General features: G+C 49.4%; 1 protein-coding gene across 1 annotated transcript in view; it reads left to right on the top strand.

The window, feature by feature from the left end:
- The first annotated feature begins 9,671 nt into the window (after window positions 1–9,671).
- Window positions 9,672–19,380, top strand: part of LOC135914519 (alpha-crystallin B chain-like) — a 32,590-nt gene continuing 22,881 nt past the window's right edge. The window contains exons 1-3 of the mRNA XM_065447420.2: window positions 9,672–9,899; window positions 12,328–12,530; window positions 15,477–15,602. Coding sequence (XP_065303492.1) covers window positions 12,342–12,530; window positions 15,477–15,602 — 315 coding nt within the window. The 5' untranslated portion in view covers window positions 9,672–9,899; window positions 12,328–12,341. The remainder of the gene's footprint in view (window positions 9,900–12,327; window positions 12,531–15,476; window positions 15,603–19,380) is intronic.

Raw genomic sequence — 19,380 nt, 5'->3', positions numbered from 1 at the left:
CAGCAATCCTTGAAAAGTCATCGGTCGAGGAGCGACACTGTGCTCAACTTGGTGGCATAAAAGAAGAGCTTCAGGCCAATATCCTGTCACCTCATATCCACACCCGCATTTGAGAATGCGGGTGTGGATATGAGAAATCAATTTTGTGACAGCTCACAGAGCAGATCTGTTCTACAGGCCACGAGGATGTTTCCTTTCGTGATCCACCACGCGGGCTTCCCAAAAACTAATTTACCAAACGAGCAGTTGCAGCCACATATAGAACGCATGAATGTTCAGCGTTTAGCGCCGACGTGGGTCCCAAGATGCGCGCGTGTGTCAACGCCTACTGTTAGTACCCATGCATCACGAAGAATTGCATACGACACAAATTGTGTTTATCCAACGCACTGCAGGAATCGACTTCAATCGACTTTATGCTAAGGCATCTTGCAGACAATCCTGCATCGTTTGGTGTTCTACACGCACTTACCGAACGGACTAACATGTTTGTGGAAGACTTGACAGCTTTCTGTGACACGAGCATGTGCGCTTCGATAGCAGCAAGGTGCCAACGACTGTGACTACAATATTACTGCGGCGGTGGCATAACGGTTGATTTGTTGCTCTCCGTTGGGGAAATGTTTAGGTGTTTTAACGCACATGTCACGACATTACACTCGTGCAATGTCCATGTTTATGCGGGGTTTCATTCACAAGCTATGCACGACACGCATAAAAAATATTTAAGCATCATGTTCACTTTGATCGAGGATGGGAACATACCCCGTGCCACATATCCAGTGATCCATGCCGACCTGAAGACTTGCTCAAACACCCACCAAGCGAATCTGAAAATAAAGGGGAAGTGGGAGGTTGGAATAATGAAACACAGAGCACTGTGGGGCCACAATTTAGCACTGTGGGGCCACAATTAAGTGTGAGGGGGTGCGTGAAATCTGCAAAAGAGTACTGATGCCAGGACAAATTACATTATGTGGTTAAAATAGGATATCTTCTTGGGGTCAAAGTTAACTAAAGATCGGCAGGCCCATTGGCTTTGGGAGCCCAAGGTAAAAACACAAATGAGGCACTGCAGGGTGACATGGGTTGGGCCTCTCTTGAAGTGAGAGAAGCGCAGAACAAAAGTTTTTAAGAAAGACTCGTGAACATGGATCAAAATAAATGGGCGGCTAAAGTGCACAAGTATTTGTCCCTGAAAGCGGGGACACAGAATGTAAGAAGAGGTCAAGTAAGTTGGCAACCAGTACAGGGTAATTGAAAGTGTAAGTAGACGACCAGGAACCATCAGAAGGAGACTGAGAGAAACAGAGACAGTGAATTGCATGCACATAATGGAAAGAAAACATACCATAGAAATTTATAAGAATAGAAGAAACAAATTAGAACAAAAATTGTATTATAGCAAAAAGGAGAGAGCGAGAATAAACATTTTTATTAGGTAACTGCAGCTTTGAAGAGGCGTCCTCATTCCAGAATGCCTTGAGCTCGGGCCGCGTCGTAGGCCCTCGCACTCAGCCGTTGCTGATCCTCGAGGTCAGAGCTGGCCAAGCCTCTCTCCCAAAGCTCGTTGGTGTGGTAAGGGTTCGGAGGATATAATGGTGCCGCTCTGCAACCCCCTACTATGTGCCTGAGGGATCCGGGCTCTGCGCAGAAGCGGCGTTGCGGAGAGAATTGTGTAGGGGCTATGATGTGATTTCTGGTTGGGTGGGGGAATGTATTAACCTGTAGAGCGGGGAGTAATAGCTCCTGCTCTCTAGGTAGTGACTTGTGTGGGGGTGCATATGTTCTGTGGGTTAGCTTCTAGTGTTGTGTGATGTCTCGGTACGAGACTAGAGTGCGCATGCGCTCGGGTTCAGATTCCTCGGCGTCGGCTCGGTGGGTCAAATCTCGAGCCACGTGGTTGGCGACCTCGTTGCCAGGAATGCCGTGATGAGCTGGCACCCAGGTGATCATGAATGATCTCATTGGCAGCTTTTGATTGAGGATCTGGAGCGTAGTGGTATGAATTCTGCCGCTAGCACAGTTGCATGCCTGTTAGGAGACGGTCACTATGACTTCAACATCTGTTTTGGAAAGTGCGAGGGCTATGGCCGCTTCCTCGGCTTGGAGGGGATTGTTTCGGGTGAGCGAAATGCTGCTCCGGTGTTCTTTTGTTGACGACTATGGAGGCTGTTGTGGCTGCGCGTCTGGGGTAAGACACCGCATCCGTGTAGGCTGTAGAGGGTAAAGTATCGTATTGCTTGTGTATGGCCAGGGCCGGGGCCTCCCTTCGCTCTGCGTGGTGTACTGGGCGCATGTTGCGAGGTAGAGGACGTACGGTGATGTTGCTCCGGATGGCATGGAGTAAGCTCACAATCTGAGGTGGCGGATGGCAGAGAGGGGCCGAGAACCCCAGGCCTAAGAGGATGGACCTCCCCGCTTCCGTAACCACGTCTTTTTCGCTGACTGGATAAATGTGCCTCGATCAGTTCCTCAGCCGTGTATTTGCCCTCCTAGTCGTAGTAGGCGTTCTGTGGACGTACCGATCGGCAGGCCCATCGCCTTATATGCCTTTCTGATCATTGTGTTGATTTTCTTGAATTCCTTCGCGTTGAGTAGTGCGTATGGAATAGCGTAAGTTATTCGAGACACGACGAAGGCTTGGACGAGTTGAAGCGTGTCCGCCTCCCGCATGCCTCTTGTCCTGGTAGTTATTCACCGGATCATGTGGGTACCTTGAGCTGTTGTGTTCATATGCTTGTGAATTAAAATTGTGTTAGTGCGATCCGACTGGAAAACCATTCCCAATATCTTTACGCTCTGAGACGTAACGATGGTGTGTCCCTCCAGTTATATGTTGATAGTGGGCGAGTCGGATGCGTGCTTCTTTCGCGGTGAGACCAGGAGTAGCTCCTACTTTTGGGGGGCGCAGCTGAGGCCGCGTGACTTAGCATAGTCACTCGCCACGTCTGCCGCTTCCTGCAAGCTACTTTCCATTGCCTCGATCGACCCTGTGGACGACCAGATGGTAATGTCGTCGTCACATAGGCCGTACCGGATCCCCGGGATGTTATCAAGGAGTGGCGGAAGGCATATTAGGGCAATGCTGAAAAGGAGAGGGGATAACACTGCGCCCTGTGGTCTGCCGCGCCCGCCCAGTAGGACGGCGTTTGTGGCTTGGTCCCCGACCTTTAGGATGGCTTTTCTATCTGAGAGGAAATCTCTGGCATAGGAATACGTCCTGGCCCCACAGCCAACCGTGTTTAGCCTGTGTAAGATTGCTGTATGCTTGACGTTATCGAACGCCCCTTTAAGATCTAAGGCGAGGATAGCTATGGGGGAGTTGCGTGTCGCTGGTACAATCACCTCCTCTTTCAGCTGAAGTAGGATGTCTTGAGTTGAGAGGTATGGACGGAATCTTATCATCGTTGTTGGAAGTTTCCCCGAGTCCTCCAGGAACGATTATAGCCGGCTGGAAACGATGTGCTCTAGGAGCTTTCCTACCCACGAAGTGGGGGAGATCGGTCGTAGGTTCTCAATGGCTGGTGGCTTGCCTGGCTTCGGTATCAGACGAACCTCGGCCATTTTCCAGTCCTCGGGAAGGATTCCTTCCCTCCATACTTAGTTAAGATGAGCGGTAAGCTCTAGTAATGAGGGGTTGTCAAGATTGACAAGTGCCTTATTGGTAATTTGGTCCATTCCCGGGGCTGTGTGGCGTCTCAAGCCCACTATTGCCCCTGTTACTTCATGTAGATGGATGTCGTCATCTAGGAGCTCGTTTGGGGTGCCGGTGTAGGGTGGCAGACAGTTTGCTAATAACACAAAGAGCAGCTTGTTATTTGAGGCTTGAGCTGGCTGCCTGCAGACAAAAACATACTGGAACAAATATTCGCAACAAGATGGGGCATGCGTATGCTACAGGTAAAATCCGGAGACCACTTAGCGCACCCTAAAGGAATGCGACGAAGTTCGCCCCAGTGAGCACCGTAGGTAACGCACACCTTCCAGAAGCGCTTGGATTTAAAGTGGACGGGAGCACCAACCGGTCAGCAGTCTAAATAAGCAAGCGACGTTTAAAGTATTGGCTGAAAAGAAGCAGGGAAGAGAGTGATAAGGCCTGATCCGTTACAATCATAGGTATATACGGGGTAGATAGAGAAGTTTTCAGGAAGAGGTTATGGAGATGTATACCAAATATGGTAGAATGTAAGACATGTATAGCATACAGAACTAGCTCAAGCAGGCTAGGCGGCTATTTGTCACCGCCCCATTTTAAAGGGGATGCCAAGAAATCATAATAATAATAATCATCGTCACTGCGCGGGAGAGGGGCCCCACTGCATTCCGGCTCGCCGATTGCGCAATCGGGAATTTCAACCAGCCCAATCTACCATTAAAAATTCGCATTTACGCCGGAAAGGCGAAGCACCCATTGTCATAGCAAATTATTCGATAGCTCTACGAAGTAAGGATAGTAGTTTTTTCCGCCGTATAAACTTGTAAACATTCGCTTACTAACTAAATTAACAACGATAGAATGTGTAATCGTGACTCAACGAGGGCGTAGAAGAAACAGACACGCGGTGACACCTATGTTCTCGTGTGTCTGCTTCTTTCTACGCCCTTGTTCAGTCGCGCTTAAGTGTTCTATAATGGATTCAAACCAACTAGCCCGTCAACGTGTTTTAGTTAACCAGCACAATGTCACGCGCGCACAGGTAAACATGAACACACATCGCTCGATGACGCCGGAAACTGTCTGTGAAAAGCTGGAGTTAGGCATCGCGGCAGCAGCCTCGAGTCAATAGACCTCCGTGCATCTGTCACTTGTACGAAACGTCGAAAGCACAGCTCATACGAAGCTACCGGCACTACGCGCACTCGTGCAAACATCGCAGATCGCTTTCAAGACACACGAACGACAGCACCGCGTCATTATGGCATCTCCCAAAGGCGTCTACTACGGCGTCCGCGATTCGCGTGGCCAACGCCGCATAGAATGTCATACAATAATAACTATAGAGGGTACCATGGCGCCGCAGTCGTTGTACCACCATAGGAACGATGGGAAGTACATGGAGTTGTCTGATCTTCGTGCTTGTGGATTCAGACGTTCTTGTTGCTTTGTATATTACGCTATATAAATCTTATTGTCGTGTATTTCAGCGCAATCTATACCTTTAGAAGTGCAGACGACGCCGCGAACGCGCACAATTGCAATCAATTGCAATAATTGAGCTTGTCCAGGTGGCCAAGTCGAAATGCGCCAAGTGTCTCAAGGCACTGGCATGCCCGTGATAAATTCATAAGGCCGTTTCATTCGCTCGTCCATACATGCGACCGTGGCTTAATGGTTTCAAAGTGAGGCTTCTTTGCTAGAGTTCCTGTGTTCGAATCCCGCCGTCGGACAATTTTAATGATGTTTATTTGATTATTTATTACGCAGCACATCGTTGAAAATGAGTTTACAAAGTCACAAAGTCGTTTGAAGCCGAAAAGACGAACTTTAGGCAAATCCATGTACTTCCCATAATTCCCATGCTAGCACAACCGTTCTCACTGCAGCTCTCGTAGACACTAGCGCCAGAGTTCCCTCTAGTACTTATTGTGTGAAACTCTATGCAACGCCGCAGTAGACACCGCGGTTGTCTCCCCTCTGTACGGAGCGGCGGGCGAAGCTCCCTAGCAGCTGCCGGAGAAGAACGCACCTCCTCCGTCGCCTCCCCCCCCCCCCCTGCCTCGCGCATCCGGGCCGCGTTCCTCGCTCGTGCACGCGAAATTGAACCAAGTTCATCATACACCTCACCGCGACGGCAGAAATGCGGCTGGAGTTTCCATACATATGCTATCGCAATAATACCCTTTAAATTTATCTCTGGCTGCGCAGAATCAAAGCCACTTCACAAGGGTTTGTCAATGACAGCAGCCCAATGTTTTAGCAAGCTGCGCCACAAATACACATTGTTCCGGTTCTCTGGTGAAAGGGCGCAACCCACTCTGGGGGATCGGCCATGAACCGGGCGGGGAAACAACTGTTATAAATTTTGTTTAGGAAAGTAAGGAGAACCGAAATAAGTATCTGGTAAATGGGATTTACAGTGACTACTATTACAGATGTGAATGATAAAATATTTAAGTATTACAGAAAAAACGTTATGCGAGCATAATAAATATTGAAGAGCATTTTAGCATGCAATTGTTTTTGTTTCGCGCAGACAGATGCAGAGGGCTTCACAAACGCTCCTGTGGTTGTAGCCTAGTACGGTAGCCCCAACAGAAAGAATTACTGAAGAGTCAAATTCAAGCCAAGGTTTTGGAAGGGTTCTTGTAAAAATATTTTGCTTTGTATGATGGACCAGCGGCATGTCGAAAAGAATTGCTGCAGAGATTCACTCTCATTACATATAGGACACAAAGGGAATATAGCCAGACTAGACCTGTACCACGACCGCTGGATATTCAATACCACGGGACACCGTGACGTCACGACAGAGGAGAAGTGGCTTTGGCTCAACTCTTGCAAGATGGGCTGGGTGGGAATCGAACCAGGGTCTCCGGAGTGTGGGACGGAGACGCTACCACTGAGCCACGAGTACGATGCTTCAAAGCGGTACAAAAGCGCCTCTAGTGAATGCGGTGTTGCCTTAGAAACGAGCTGTTTCTAAGGCTCAGGCGTGCGTCGCTTGCTCAGGCGCACATTTCGTTGCCGCGCCGAACGCTGCGTTGCTCGACGCTCACCGCGTCCAATGCGGGGCGCGTAGTCGCTGCGCCGTAGCTCATTGTCTTACACCCCTTGGCGGGTCGACGGGAACGATGTCGCGTTCCACTCTTGAAGGCGAAGCAGAGTAACGCATGAGTTGTTTTATGCGAAGCATATTACTAGAGCTCAACCCAGCTCCTCAGGCGCGGCGGTGTCGCCTTCAATACCACGTGACACCGTGACGTCATGACAGAGGAGAAACGCGGCTCCAACTCGCGCCGTCGCTCGCGGCGTCGCCCCCCGCATCGGACGCGGTGAGCGTCGAACAACGCAGCGTTCGGCGCGACAACGAAATGTTGCGCCTGAGCAAGCGCCGCACGCCTGAGCCGACGCCGACGACACCGGCTTTTCTGCGACACGAGCTCCTTAACGCTGTCGCGTTAAAATAAAGGCTAGTACGCTTCGCATCCTGGGCTTAACCTTAGCTAAGCCACAGCCATTTTTTTCTAGTGGAACAGCATTTATTGTTCCCAGGAAAGTTGAGATGCGGGAAATGAGATGCTGAGAACCATGACTGCGCGAAGTTATTTGCAGTGGAATATTTTCCGAATCGTGCCTCAGTGATAAAAGCTGGCGTAGGTAAAATGGGGATTATAGAACCATCGTGGGATTCTACTGCCAGAGCATCATCATATTCGTTTAAGGCTAGATCTTTGTGGCCTTGCAGCCACACTAAGTGCACCTGGCACGTGCAGCTTTTCCACGAACGTCTTTCAACGGTTTAGCGAGCTGCCCCGTAAATGCACTGGGTGTGTGGCCCTCTTCAATGAGCCTCTCGCCAAATAGGTTCACTGCCATATGTGTGCCACATTGAGCGAGTGGTCAGCGAGGGAACTATTATCAGCGTTCGCAACGCTTCGGTGCGCCGTGCAGCTCGTCTCGGAGGCAACGCGCGGAGTTCTCAGCAGCGCCGCTAGGTGGCGCGACATGTACAGAAAACAAAAGCGCCTTCCGCACGATGCGTTTCTCAGCGTTCGCACGTACCGGCACGTCATGCATTCCGGGTGTCACGCGCAGGCTTCGTGGCGGCGCCTGCTAGACGACGTAGAGCGTTCACACGGAAGCGCTAGATAGGAGTCCTGCTGAAGTACACGCCCCATGCATAAGGCGTTTCGATATTTGCAATACCTTGTGTCGCTGTATTGTCCGAATCCCAAACGCATTGCCATTGACAATCATCGTGAGACGGGTTCTGCCTATCTTTTTTTATAGCAGCACGGTTAGCATCGGTATTTCCTTAATTGGTTTGCTCGAGGAATAGAGATCGGCTGCTCCAAGTCGACCATTCACGTTTGTTACGGGAATCGCAAACTCGTTGCATGTATGCGGCGCATTGTGGAGCCACAGAGATAAGAGATGATCGTCTTGGAATAGACTTCTCTGTTGGCGTTCATTCAAGCCCCTAACTTTCAACCTCCTCATCGGCACGCCCCTTTCCTTTCTTCTGTTTACTCCCATCTCCCTTCAAGGCTGAGCACAGCTGGTTCAATTTAGGCCGACCACTCAGCTTTTCCATCATAATGAACCTCTCATCTCGGACCGGCGAGCAGGCCCGACTTGCAATTCCGCAGTCCATTTCGCACGCGTAGCCACCTTGTCCAAGCCGTCGAAATAGCCCGACGACGAAGTAAGCCGTCCCGCGGTGGCAGCAGGTAGCCCCGGGCAGCGTGACGCGGCGCGTGCCTCGGTAATGAGTCAAACGGTGCCCGTGCGACTCGCACACGCGCTGACTCACGCGTCTGCCAAACTCTCGCCAGGCCAGCCACCATTTCGTTCTTTTGTTGGCGTCACACGGCAGCACCGCCGCGGAATTTGGGGAGCACCCAACACGAGGCCCGTTCCTCCATGGGACCCGATTTTGGTGCAGCGCTAACCGAGCCCGAGAAACGGGGTCCGCCTCAACTCCCATTCACAGCGTTATAGAACCGAAGAAAATGTATATGTGCATAGCGACTCTTTAAAGACCCTTAGTTGGCATCAACTAAGAACGGTGTCAGCCGAAGCTGATGTTAACTCACGATCTGTGCATAGCTGATGTTGGGGCATTTGCAGTCATCAGTCAGGTCCGCCGAAATTCATATGTGAGCATTAGAATGTTTTAGGCGCTTAATTATTGTTCAGCACAGTAATAGTGACCAGCATGTCTCTTGTATCGAAGGAGGGAGGGGGGGATAGGGCCCTTCTTTTTGATGTACCAGTGTTCGTGCCTCGTGCAGGCGAAACCAATGCGCATTACGCTCTACATAATGGGAGGTCATCCGGTCACTGACTGTGGGAACATTCGGGACACATTTCAAATGCCCTGCCATAGATACCGCTAGAACGATTGGTTTAATTTGGGCTTACATTGATTTCTGAAACCTCACAACTGTGTACCTGCCTTTATTTCGATGCTACACAGCTTATGCGACGACGTTCCACGATAAGTATTCCGAACGTGTCGAGCATGCTAGGGGTGAAGGTCAATAACGAGTTTTGTGCATAAAGAACTGTGCATCTGCAGTAACCATAAACTACGAATTAAATTTCAACAAGTGCAACTTCTGGATTACATCATGTCAGCAAAGCGAAAGTAGAGAGCTTGAGAGAGAGGAACATTGTCCATTTCTAGGTTCCTGCCATATGCCGCAACCTTGTTCTACAACAAGCAGTGCATCGCGTGCTGCGGCACCTGGAAGTGCACAATCAAGAGCATCGTGGCGGAAACACGTGCACTATTTCCGGTTACGTTTTACTCGTCAGACCAGAAGACGCAGCGCGGAATCGCGATACACTGCGCGCAACTCCTACAACTCTGCTCAATTCAAAGAAGCCAGGAGGCGGCGCGCGCGCTGCTGTTGGGACTATTTTTGACGCCGCGGAGCTTTCCCTCGCTCTCGGCGTGCGCTCTTCCTCGCCTGCACACACGAAAAAAAAAAGAAAAGAAGAGCCCGCAGCGGTGTCTTCGAACCGAGGCCTGTATACACTTCGGGAGGGAAACTGGCGCCCGTCCTACGACGTAACTGCCTCGCGACGCTTGAAACATTCGAACGACGACGTCGACTCGAGGGGCTACTTTAACGGAGTGACTACGACGAAGAGACGGTGCATCGAGTAGGCTTAGCGTGCTTCCAGCGTCTCTGAACGACTGTCGTGCGACAACCGCTTGGCCGGAAAGGTAACGTGTCAAGAGGCAGCAGCCCCGATCGCTCCTACTGCGTTCGTTGCCCCCCGCCACCGATTTTGGGTTGCAAGCTCGCGGGTGTAGAGTTTCACTTCCCGAAATCGCTTCACGTTCAGCGGTTATATGCAGACGTCCAGAAGCGATGTGTTGACCTCATACGCGTCGGATTCAGTTTATCGCTTCGCAACGTGGGTCTGAATTAAGTTCTGCCAAGCCATATCTCTGGAAACTAAAAAAGTAGTGTTCAAACAGGATTTTCCTTTTAGAACCGCTGCCCCCAAGTGGAACGTTGATTCATTCTTGAGTTTTTGGGAGAACCGAGCGTAGCCTTGCTAAGAGGGACAAATTTCGTCTCTGTAAACGCCCCTACAGTGCTGTTACTCCTTGTGGCTGAAGTAGGGAGCTGTCTAGATTGTAGCGGGTCCACTCGGTACCGGTTGTCACAGCATGTCATCTGTTGCGCAGCAACCCAACTTTGGTGGTGACAGTACAATTTGGTGATGAGCGTTGCAAAGCCTTCTCTTGTTCTGGGCTCAAGAGCTTTTTCTCTCTCTTGTTATGGCGACTTCATTAACAGTGTTATTTGCATAGGTTGAAATGCGCGTTAGGTGTCAGTGTTTCAGTCACAGGATACATCACCTGGTATACTGCCCAGACTTGTAGTCACCGAGCTTCGCATTTTCTGGCACTTCTGTCAAAGACGCACGCTTGCTTGCAGATGACGAACACCCATAGCAGGTGGTGCACTCAATCTCTATCATCTTCAGCTAAATAGAAAGCGTTATATCATCTCTGCCTTCAATATAGAGCAACCAAGCCACTTCGCTAGCCTGCGGGCGTTTACTCGGGGCAGCCCTCAGTCGTGCAGGGGACCCGTGAAGACCGAGATATTTCAGGGTCCATCAACACTTGGCACTAATTCTAGTGACTTTGGCCGCAGTTGCGATGCTGCGTGGGTGAGCGCGGCGGCAGGTAGGTGTAGATAACCTGATGTGGCGCCGGGTCCATGTAGCACCTGCTCAGGTTTTTAGACATGTGCGTCGCGGAAACGGCACGTTTCCGGAAAACCTCGGCCTTACCCAACATGGTTTGGACTGGGTCATCTCTAGCGCTGTTACTACCTGCGACGTCCTTTCAGAGCGGCCACAGTGTAGGCTCTGTCGGCATTGTGTATAGTGAGATCCAACAGTATCGCATCAGATATAATGTGAAATATATTTGAAAAAAAATTGAAATGTGAAAAAATACTACGGAACTACGCAAAATCAGATCGTGGGATTGACGCCGTCCAGTCTGGTGTGACAGCTAGTATAGCACCATTATGGATTGGAGGGAACGACATTCCATAACATCGAGTGCAATTGCGTTAGAGTGCGCGGAAAATCAATCGCTAAATAGGATCCCATTGGTTCATGCAAGGTTCTGTACTCAAGCATCCTATCCGACCGAATGGCATATCGTCGAATAGAGGGATGGGTATATGGGCGTTGAGAAGTCTTGGGAGGGTTAGGAGGAGGAAAGGTACGTAGAGGCACGGTGCTGCTAAAAAGGAAATGCAACACAGGGGGCGCTCTTAAACTGCGGCGAACGTATTTCGTCTTGGTATGTTCGTAAAACTAGTACGCGCTGCAGAGAGTTAGTCTAATTTCCTACTTGCGACACGAACGTCGAAGGCATTCACTCGTGGACTAACGCCAAAGTTTTCAAGATTGGATAAACTGCAATTGAGCGAAATCCTCGCATGTACCACTCCCAGTGATGTCGTCTCCGTGGGAAAACACAACTTTCTGTTTAATATTCTTGCTAACGTCGAAAAGATACGAATCTTGAACATTACATTCAATGTGAACGCAACCCGCTGCTAAGCAAAAACATTTTGACCGGTCACTGTTGGTAGGAAAGTACTGCAAAGCAATGGTGTCTTAAGAGGTATTTGGCGCCCTTTGGGCTGAACTGGCCCTTGCACCATTAAAACCCAATGATAATCATAATATGTGTACCGCAAGGTTTCACCAGAAGTTCGACGCGTCGCTCAGCCTCACTGCTGTTCGTTGGTTTTCTTTCTTGCATCAGAAGGCCCTGTACGCTATAATAAGCGGCGCATCTACTTGTAACAAGTATTTCAGTTTTCTTTTTCACAATATAACGCACCACCTATAAAAGGCAAGTGTTCGCAAGCAAATATTTTTTTCTTATGATGGCTGTCCTGATGTGAATTGAATCTTCATGCTGATTGATGGCTCGAAACTTTTTTGTTCTGCAATGTTTTTGTTCTGCAATGCAAGAATATATAAACTTTCGAGCCTTAAGAACACTCGGTCATCATTCTCTTAAGAGAAATGTGCAACAGCAGTGACGCACTTCGAAAGCCGAACACCTGCGAGTGCGAACCGTGGCCTTGAACCCTAGGGCGGACGTGCAGGTCCCGAGGCCATCATGCCGTTCCACAGGAGCCTGTTCGGCCGCCACCGGGACAAGGACTGGTGGGACGCGTGGGACTACCCGTCGCGCATCTTCGACCAGAAGTTCGGCGTGGCACTCAGGGACGAGGACCTGTTCGACCGAGACCCGTTCGCCAGGAGGCCGTTGTCCACGCTATCGCTGTCGTCGCCGCGAAGAGGGCAGGTAAGCGCACTCTGGCCGGACACTCGCTCCACTCCGGCCAGCTTTTCAGTTGGCGACGAAATTTGACATTTGACACAGTATCAGCAAATCAATCAATCAATCGGCGCACCTACTAATCCATGTCAGGTTAACGCGCGGCGCGGATAAGATATATAGCATGCGCGAAAGCTGGCAGGTGACTAGAGCAGTATAGCGCTACGTTGAAACGGTTTGAAGGTTTATTATCATCGATTAAAATGTTGAGCCGAATTAATCTAAAGCTTTCAATGGAATATTTATTGGTTAGACTGATTTGTAAACTCACACGCAGATTTCTGTGTGCGTGAACTAAAAATAATCGTAGCTGAACATTTTTGCGCGTGTACTTCAACCAAAAAGAAAAGTAAAAAGGGGAAATTCGGATCTACACTTGCCGTTATTGTAACGTCAGTCACAATTTGCTGTTTGAATGGGCAATATGCAATATACCAAGCTCATATAGATGCAGTCGTAGGTCCAGCTACAGCAATAATATTCACCTGTTCGTATTCTCCAGCTGGCTTAAAGTGCAGCGAGCATGGGTGCTTTTTGCTTGAGAGAGGCACAGACGCCATCTTATAATGTAGTTCGAGACATTGCAAATCAGTCCGCTGCGCCCTTCCTTGCAGCTGACAGCAGGCGAAGGAGGCATTGTTGTTGCCTGACTTTTTTTAATGCGGAAACATTTCTGTGCCTACCGAACGAGAAATTTGTCCGTCCGTCACGTAAGACGAATGCAATTGTCCATACCTTCCTAAACAATCGCTCATACCCCCGTAAGCAAGCAAAAAATGCAATGGATGACATACCCGCGTAAGGCAGAGGCTACAAGTGCTCAGCGAAGTTAAGCGAACAGTGCATAAATTCATTGAAATCACCCACACAACACACAGAACAGCATACGTTTCAATAAAGAACAAGCTCAAAACAAGCATCCCAACCATCAATAAAGCATTGCATATCCCCCTCAGTAATTGTAGTGGCGGTTCGCGACAGCTTCGCTGGATACCTAAATTGATAAGGACCGATAAGAGTTTATAACCGCCTGACCATGTTCAATTAGGTTGATAACTACCGATGAGGATAGATAAGGTCTTATGCTGGTCGGATCAGGTTTCATAACATCGATCATGACATCCGGCTTCGTGGAGATGAGCAAATGCCAAATGCTTGCGCATACTTAGACAACTCCAAGAGGAGTTCCTACGTGAATGTTTTTGCTCATATTACCTCAACCTGTTAATCGCCGTCAAACAAAAAAACAGCAGCAATTAAGGCAATAGTTCACTAATTTGAAGGTTACTCGATCAATCGCCCAGCTTTAGGGTGAAGCCGTCGACCTGCCGACAAAGTCAGCTCGACAGCGAAGGCACGGAACATTCGTGCTTTGCGTTCGTATTCAAGATTCCTGTTCATCTTTTCCTGTCATGAAATAGACTTAGCCTTAAAGCTGAATCGCACGGTGTGGTGGATTTTGTAATGGAAGCTTCTCGTAAACTTTTACCGGCCAGACATGTTCCTAACAGTAAGACAAATTTTTGGCGTGTACGCTTTCTAACCTTCCTTCTCTGATGATGATGATGCTGATTATGATGCTTATAATGATGATGATGTGGTGTATAGTGGTATAGAGCGCCACGTATCTTGCTTCTCTACTTAGAACCCACCGAAACCGGGCGACCACACCCGAGTCATCATCGTCATCATCATCATCAACCTATCGTTATGTCCACTGCAGGACGAAGGCCTCTCCCTTCGATCTCCTCTTGCACTACCTCATTCCATGTTGCGCCTGCAAATTTCCGAATTTCATCATCCCACCTTGTTTACTGCCTATGTTTTCCCTTGGCAACCATTCTGTAACTCTAATGGTCCACCAGTTATATACGCTACATATTACATGGCCTGCCCATCTCCAGTTTTTTCTCTTAATGTCAACTAGAATATTGGCTATCCCCGTTCGCTCTCAGATCTACACCGCTCTCTTCCTATCTCTTAGCATCGCGTTTAACATTCTTCGTTACATCGCTATTTGCGCTGTCCTTAACTTGTTCTTAACCTAACGCACCCGTGTACGGCCACTCAACTTACGGATTCGACCGAGTCAACCAAATGCACGTGCAGCGAGGAACTCGCTAATGGAGCGACGAATTGGGCCAGTTGGCGTACGTTAAGTTCATTGCTATTGTCTTGCGGGCAGCAGCACGCGCTAAACGGTACAGGAACACCGACTGTGAAGGAAAACACAACCTGACGCGAAGAAGCGCAAGATCACGTCGAAATCACGTGCGCATCTTCGATCGTGCCACTTTGTTTTCCTTCCTGGTCGCTGTTCCTCTTGTCCCCGCTAGTGCGTGGCAGACGCAACGCAACAACGATCATCTCTAGAATGGCCTCTAGGTAACCACGTCAGGAGGGAAGAGGGAAGAGGAGGATGAGGAGGAGGGATGAGGAGGGAGGATAACCGATGGTCATTAAGGGTTACGGACTGGATTCCAAGGGAAGGGAAGCGTAGCAGGGGACGGCAGAAAGTTAGGTGGGCGGATGAGATTAAGAAGTTTGCAGGGACGGCATGGCCACAATTAGTACATGACCGGGGCTGTTGGAGAAATATGGGAGAGGCCTTTGCCCTGCAGTGGGCGTAACCAGGCTGATGATGATGATGAACCACGTCAGGACCATCTATACGATACAATATGCCCAGATTGATTGATTGATTGATGTTTGAGGTTTAATGGCGCAAGGGCCAGGTATGGCCAAAGAGCGCCATGATGTGCCCAGAGGAAGATGCACATTTGAGTTGATCAACGGCTAGTGGGCCAACATTACCTTGTTCTCCCGCTGTCGGAAATGTGACGAGGACATACGTAGTCTACGCGTGTTGCCCAACGAAACCTCGGTGCTTAAAACAGCGCACGGCGCCCGCAGGTGTCTGGCGGCGTGTGCGAGGTGGTGCCACGGTCAACGGGCATCTCGGAGGTGCTCAACGACGATTCCAAGTTCGAGGTTCGCCTCGACGTCAGCTTCTTCAACCCCAGCGACATCACCGTCAAGGTGGGTGGACCTACGGGAACTGAGAGCAGCGCAACGGACCAGTCGTGACGAGAACTCGCCGATTTATAAGCCCTGCCGCTTTTTCGGGAGAAGGTGGACGTCTTAATAGTTTGTCTAGAGGGACGAGAACCAAAGCTTGGTGGAAGAAGAAAGGAGCACTTACGTTCGCCAACGTAAAAGCATATATTATGATCCCGCTTGATTTTTTTTTTTATCATGTCGCGAATAATGTAGAGCGCGCGCGTTAAACCGCAAACGGAGGCTCTTACCTGAGTGATACGCAAGCGTCTATCCCTCTCAGGAAGCGCGTGTATTCACGCCACGCGTTTCTTTTGTTCGGAACAAGGTAGCAGTATTTGACGCCGCAACACAAAAAAAAAACTTTTTCTTTTTTTCTTTCGTTCTTTTTCATTGGAGAGTACATTTTTCCTCCAACCTTGTTCCTCCCTCGCCAGACGCTGAGCCTTCGTGAAACCCTTGAGCATAGAACTAAAGCATAGAACGGAGCTTCTTGCGACAACGATGGCAGCAGTGGGATGGCGCTCATAGATGCTCGCGGCATGCAGATTTCTCGTGCCAGACAAACACTCTGAGAAATTGGTCCGCCACGCCTTCCAAACCACGTTGTAAACTCTGGCCAAGTGCTTCGTGAGGTTGCACTACTGTTTTTTTGGCTCGCGGCAAGCGTCGGTTAGAGCCACACCAGAGCCCTCAGCCAGAAAGTGCGAGACCGATTCTCGCCGAGCTCCGCCGTGCTTTTCCCGCTATCGAAAGTCGGAGTGCTTCGCTAAAATAAATTAGCAGCACTAAAGCACACTTAAAACTTTTTAATACACACGAATGAACATTTGCTTACCGCGTAGTGCACAACAAAAGTGCGCCGTTCAAAGTTAACTACGTCAGGAAGAAATCGATTTTCTGTCCAACCACTTCATCTAATTTGATGAGGTTTCTTGCATTTAAAACAAATAAAGTAAATATACAGTAAGCGTAGGAAGTCAATATTCAATTTATTCCATCGACGTTTTTACAAATGTTTTTGACAATAGAAGAATTAAAAACATCAAATACCAAGTTTTCAGCTTTGTGACTTAGTAAAAGAGCAACGCAGTAACAGAGTAAAATTCTGTAACTCAGTAATGAAATACGATATCACAATTCTGTATGCTGCACCTAACAAGACATGTAAAGCGGACAAAATTGATGTATCATACACTTCTATGAACTGTAATAATTTGTTTGTACATTTGCAATACCGTTGTAAACATTGTGACAAATTCATGTAGGCTGGAACATTCATGCATCAAATATGTCCACTTGTTATGCTCTAACAGATGTAGTTTACAGGACTGGGATACCTGTTTCGGTGCGGAGTTACAGACTTGAATACTTCATGGTTAGACTCTTCTTTAACCTTCCTGATTTTCGCAAAACTTTGTTAAGTATTATAGGAAATCAATCCGAATCCTACTTTCTAGAGTTACTAAAATTTAAGACTTCTCGCTCAAATGCAACAAATTTCATTCAAATTAGTCCGGCGGTTGTCTTGTAGTCGCAGTGTCGCTCAAAAAGCGAAGCGGAGATAGCGATAGCAAAGCATTAGACAACTACGCGAAGCATGATTCGTAGTTTTATAGGCCGCATAAATTGCAGTAAACAATCGATTACTAAGTTAACAAGCATGGTGTCACGCCCACACGCACGAACATGAACACATCTCACGCGAGGCCGCGAACGCTCACCATCGTATAGGAGGCGATTATTTTTAAGATTTCCACGTTTTTTTTTTTAAACTCGCCTTTGGAAGAGAGCATGATTCTGGTCATCCAGCTGGATTATTCAAAGAGCAGACATTACAAGTACGAGAAATGGAAGCGAACATTCTACTAATTGCCGAAAAAGATACAGTAGACTCCCTTTAAGGCGAACTCGAAGGGACAATGAAAATTCGTTCGTCTTATTAGAAGAATGATTGGCCACATGACCAGGTGCATCCGCATATCTTACTTCAATGCGGTAAATGAAGTAGACTTACAACAGGGGGGAAATGACATAAAATGTATTTATTTAGCTGAACTTAATCGAAAACTGTCTTCAAGTGTTACTCTTGCTTGGTTTCATTCAGTCCATGATGGATGTTTGGTGCTTCTGTGCAAATGGGCGAGCAGTCACAAACGATGTCATCTCACCTAACGACCTTAAAAATCCTTCTGTGCCATCGTGCTGCCAGAAAAGTTTCCCTCTGGAGTTCAAGCAGGCATCTGCCGCCTCACAGGTCGTCGGTGCGGGCTCTGAGCTAGCGTAAGTACGAAGCAGCGCGCTGTGCGCGCGGCAAGGCAACGCAACCTCAAGGAAAGTCTAGATGACGTTGAGGGAAGTGGGAAAGCAGAAACAAAGCGAAGCATCGCGGAGGAGGAAGGCAAGCGGAGGTGTGAGGGGTTGAGAGTTGCTCTGGCAGTTGCTACAGGTTTTGTTTGCGATACGGACGTACCGGGTTCGTCTCGTTATAACATCGTCCGTCGCGCGCCGTACGCTGTGTGTGCGAGTGAAAGCGTACGACGGTGAGTCGTCGATGGAGGCTTAATCCCGCGTGTACAAATGAGGAAATGGGGGTAGGGAAGCGCGCCGTCTTCCGTCGCGCGCGTGACACCGGGAAAGGGAGGGAGGGAGGGAGGGAGGGAGGGAGGGGGCCGTTGTACTTCGGCGGCGCGCGGTTGCCTGGGGCTTCATCTTGGACGCGATCTGCTCTGGATCCACTGTCTAGATGGGTCGATGGCTCGTAGCTTTGCGTGCTTCTCGTCGCTCAGTTTGCTTTGGAGCGATAAACAGCGCAAAGATAATTTCACTCGCTGCTGCTGCCGCGATTCCTCACGCCAGCGTTCGGACAGCGAGCGTCCGCGGTCGTCGAGTGTGTTGTGTTCAGATTTGTCTGTGCGCGCTGACACCACGCTTGTCAATTGAGTTACACTCTAAAAAAAAGTGTACACCCTTTGGGCTGTATATCTGCCACACAACAATAATCGTTATCTGCCTTGCTTGCGTTTGCTTTCTTGAAAACGCCGCGCCCGTCACTTTCCTGTCGGCAATGCTATGTCATGCTGATAACGTGCATGCCGTTCGTTACTGGGAGGTACCGGGCTCGCAGCGTTAATGAAAGGAAATGCGGATAAGACAAATGACGTTCATTGTTATGTGGCCAGATTTGACTCGAAGGGTGGAAACTTAGAGTGCAGTAAGCGAATGAAAGGCGTTCTACTCCGGCGGCTGCTGCGTATGGCGCGGCCGCGCGAGCCCTGTCTTGAACACGAACTGTGATGTAGACAGTGCATGCGCACCGAGGGCCGATAGTTTCGTGTGCGCCGTAGCATCCATACGCTTGCACTTCACCCGCGTTCGCGAAATGAAACGTCACTGTCTCTTTTTATTGCGAAAGCAATACTGCTCGCACTTTCGGCCCATCGGTGGTCGTGGCGCCTCCTTACACAGCTGCGCGTCACGTGACCGTGTGATGTCACGCCAGACCGAGAGACGGGGTCCCCAGCTCGCGGCATCGATGGTGTAGGAGAAGCCTTGCGCGCCGCTGCTGCGGCGCTACCGAGACAGGGCGCTCGCTGGTGTGACGTCACGTCAGACCGAGAGACAGGGCCCCAGCTCGCGGCATCGATGGTGGGGGTGAAGCCTTGCGCGCCGCTGCTGCGGCGCTACCGAGAGAGGGCGCTCGCTGGTGTGACGTCACGCTAGGTGGATAAATGGGGCTACAGCTCGGCTCCTTGCAGTG

Source organism: Dermacentor albipictus, chromosome 8, assembly GCF_038994185.2.
Source record: "Dermacentor albipictus isolate Rhodes 1998 colony chromosome 8, USDA_Dalb.pri_finalv2, whole genome shotgun sequence".
Taxonomy (NCBI): domain Eukaryota; kingdom Metazoa; phylum Arthropoda; class Arachnida; order Ixodida; family Ixodidae; genus Dermacentor; species Dermacentor albipictus.
This window is presented reverse-complemented; position numbering and strand designations above follow the sequence as displayed.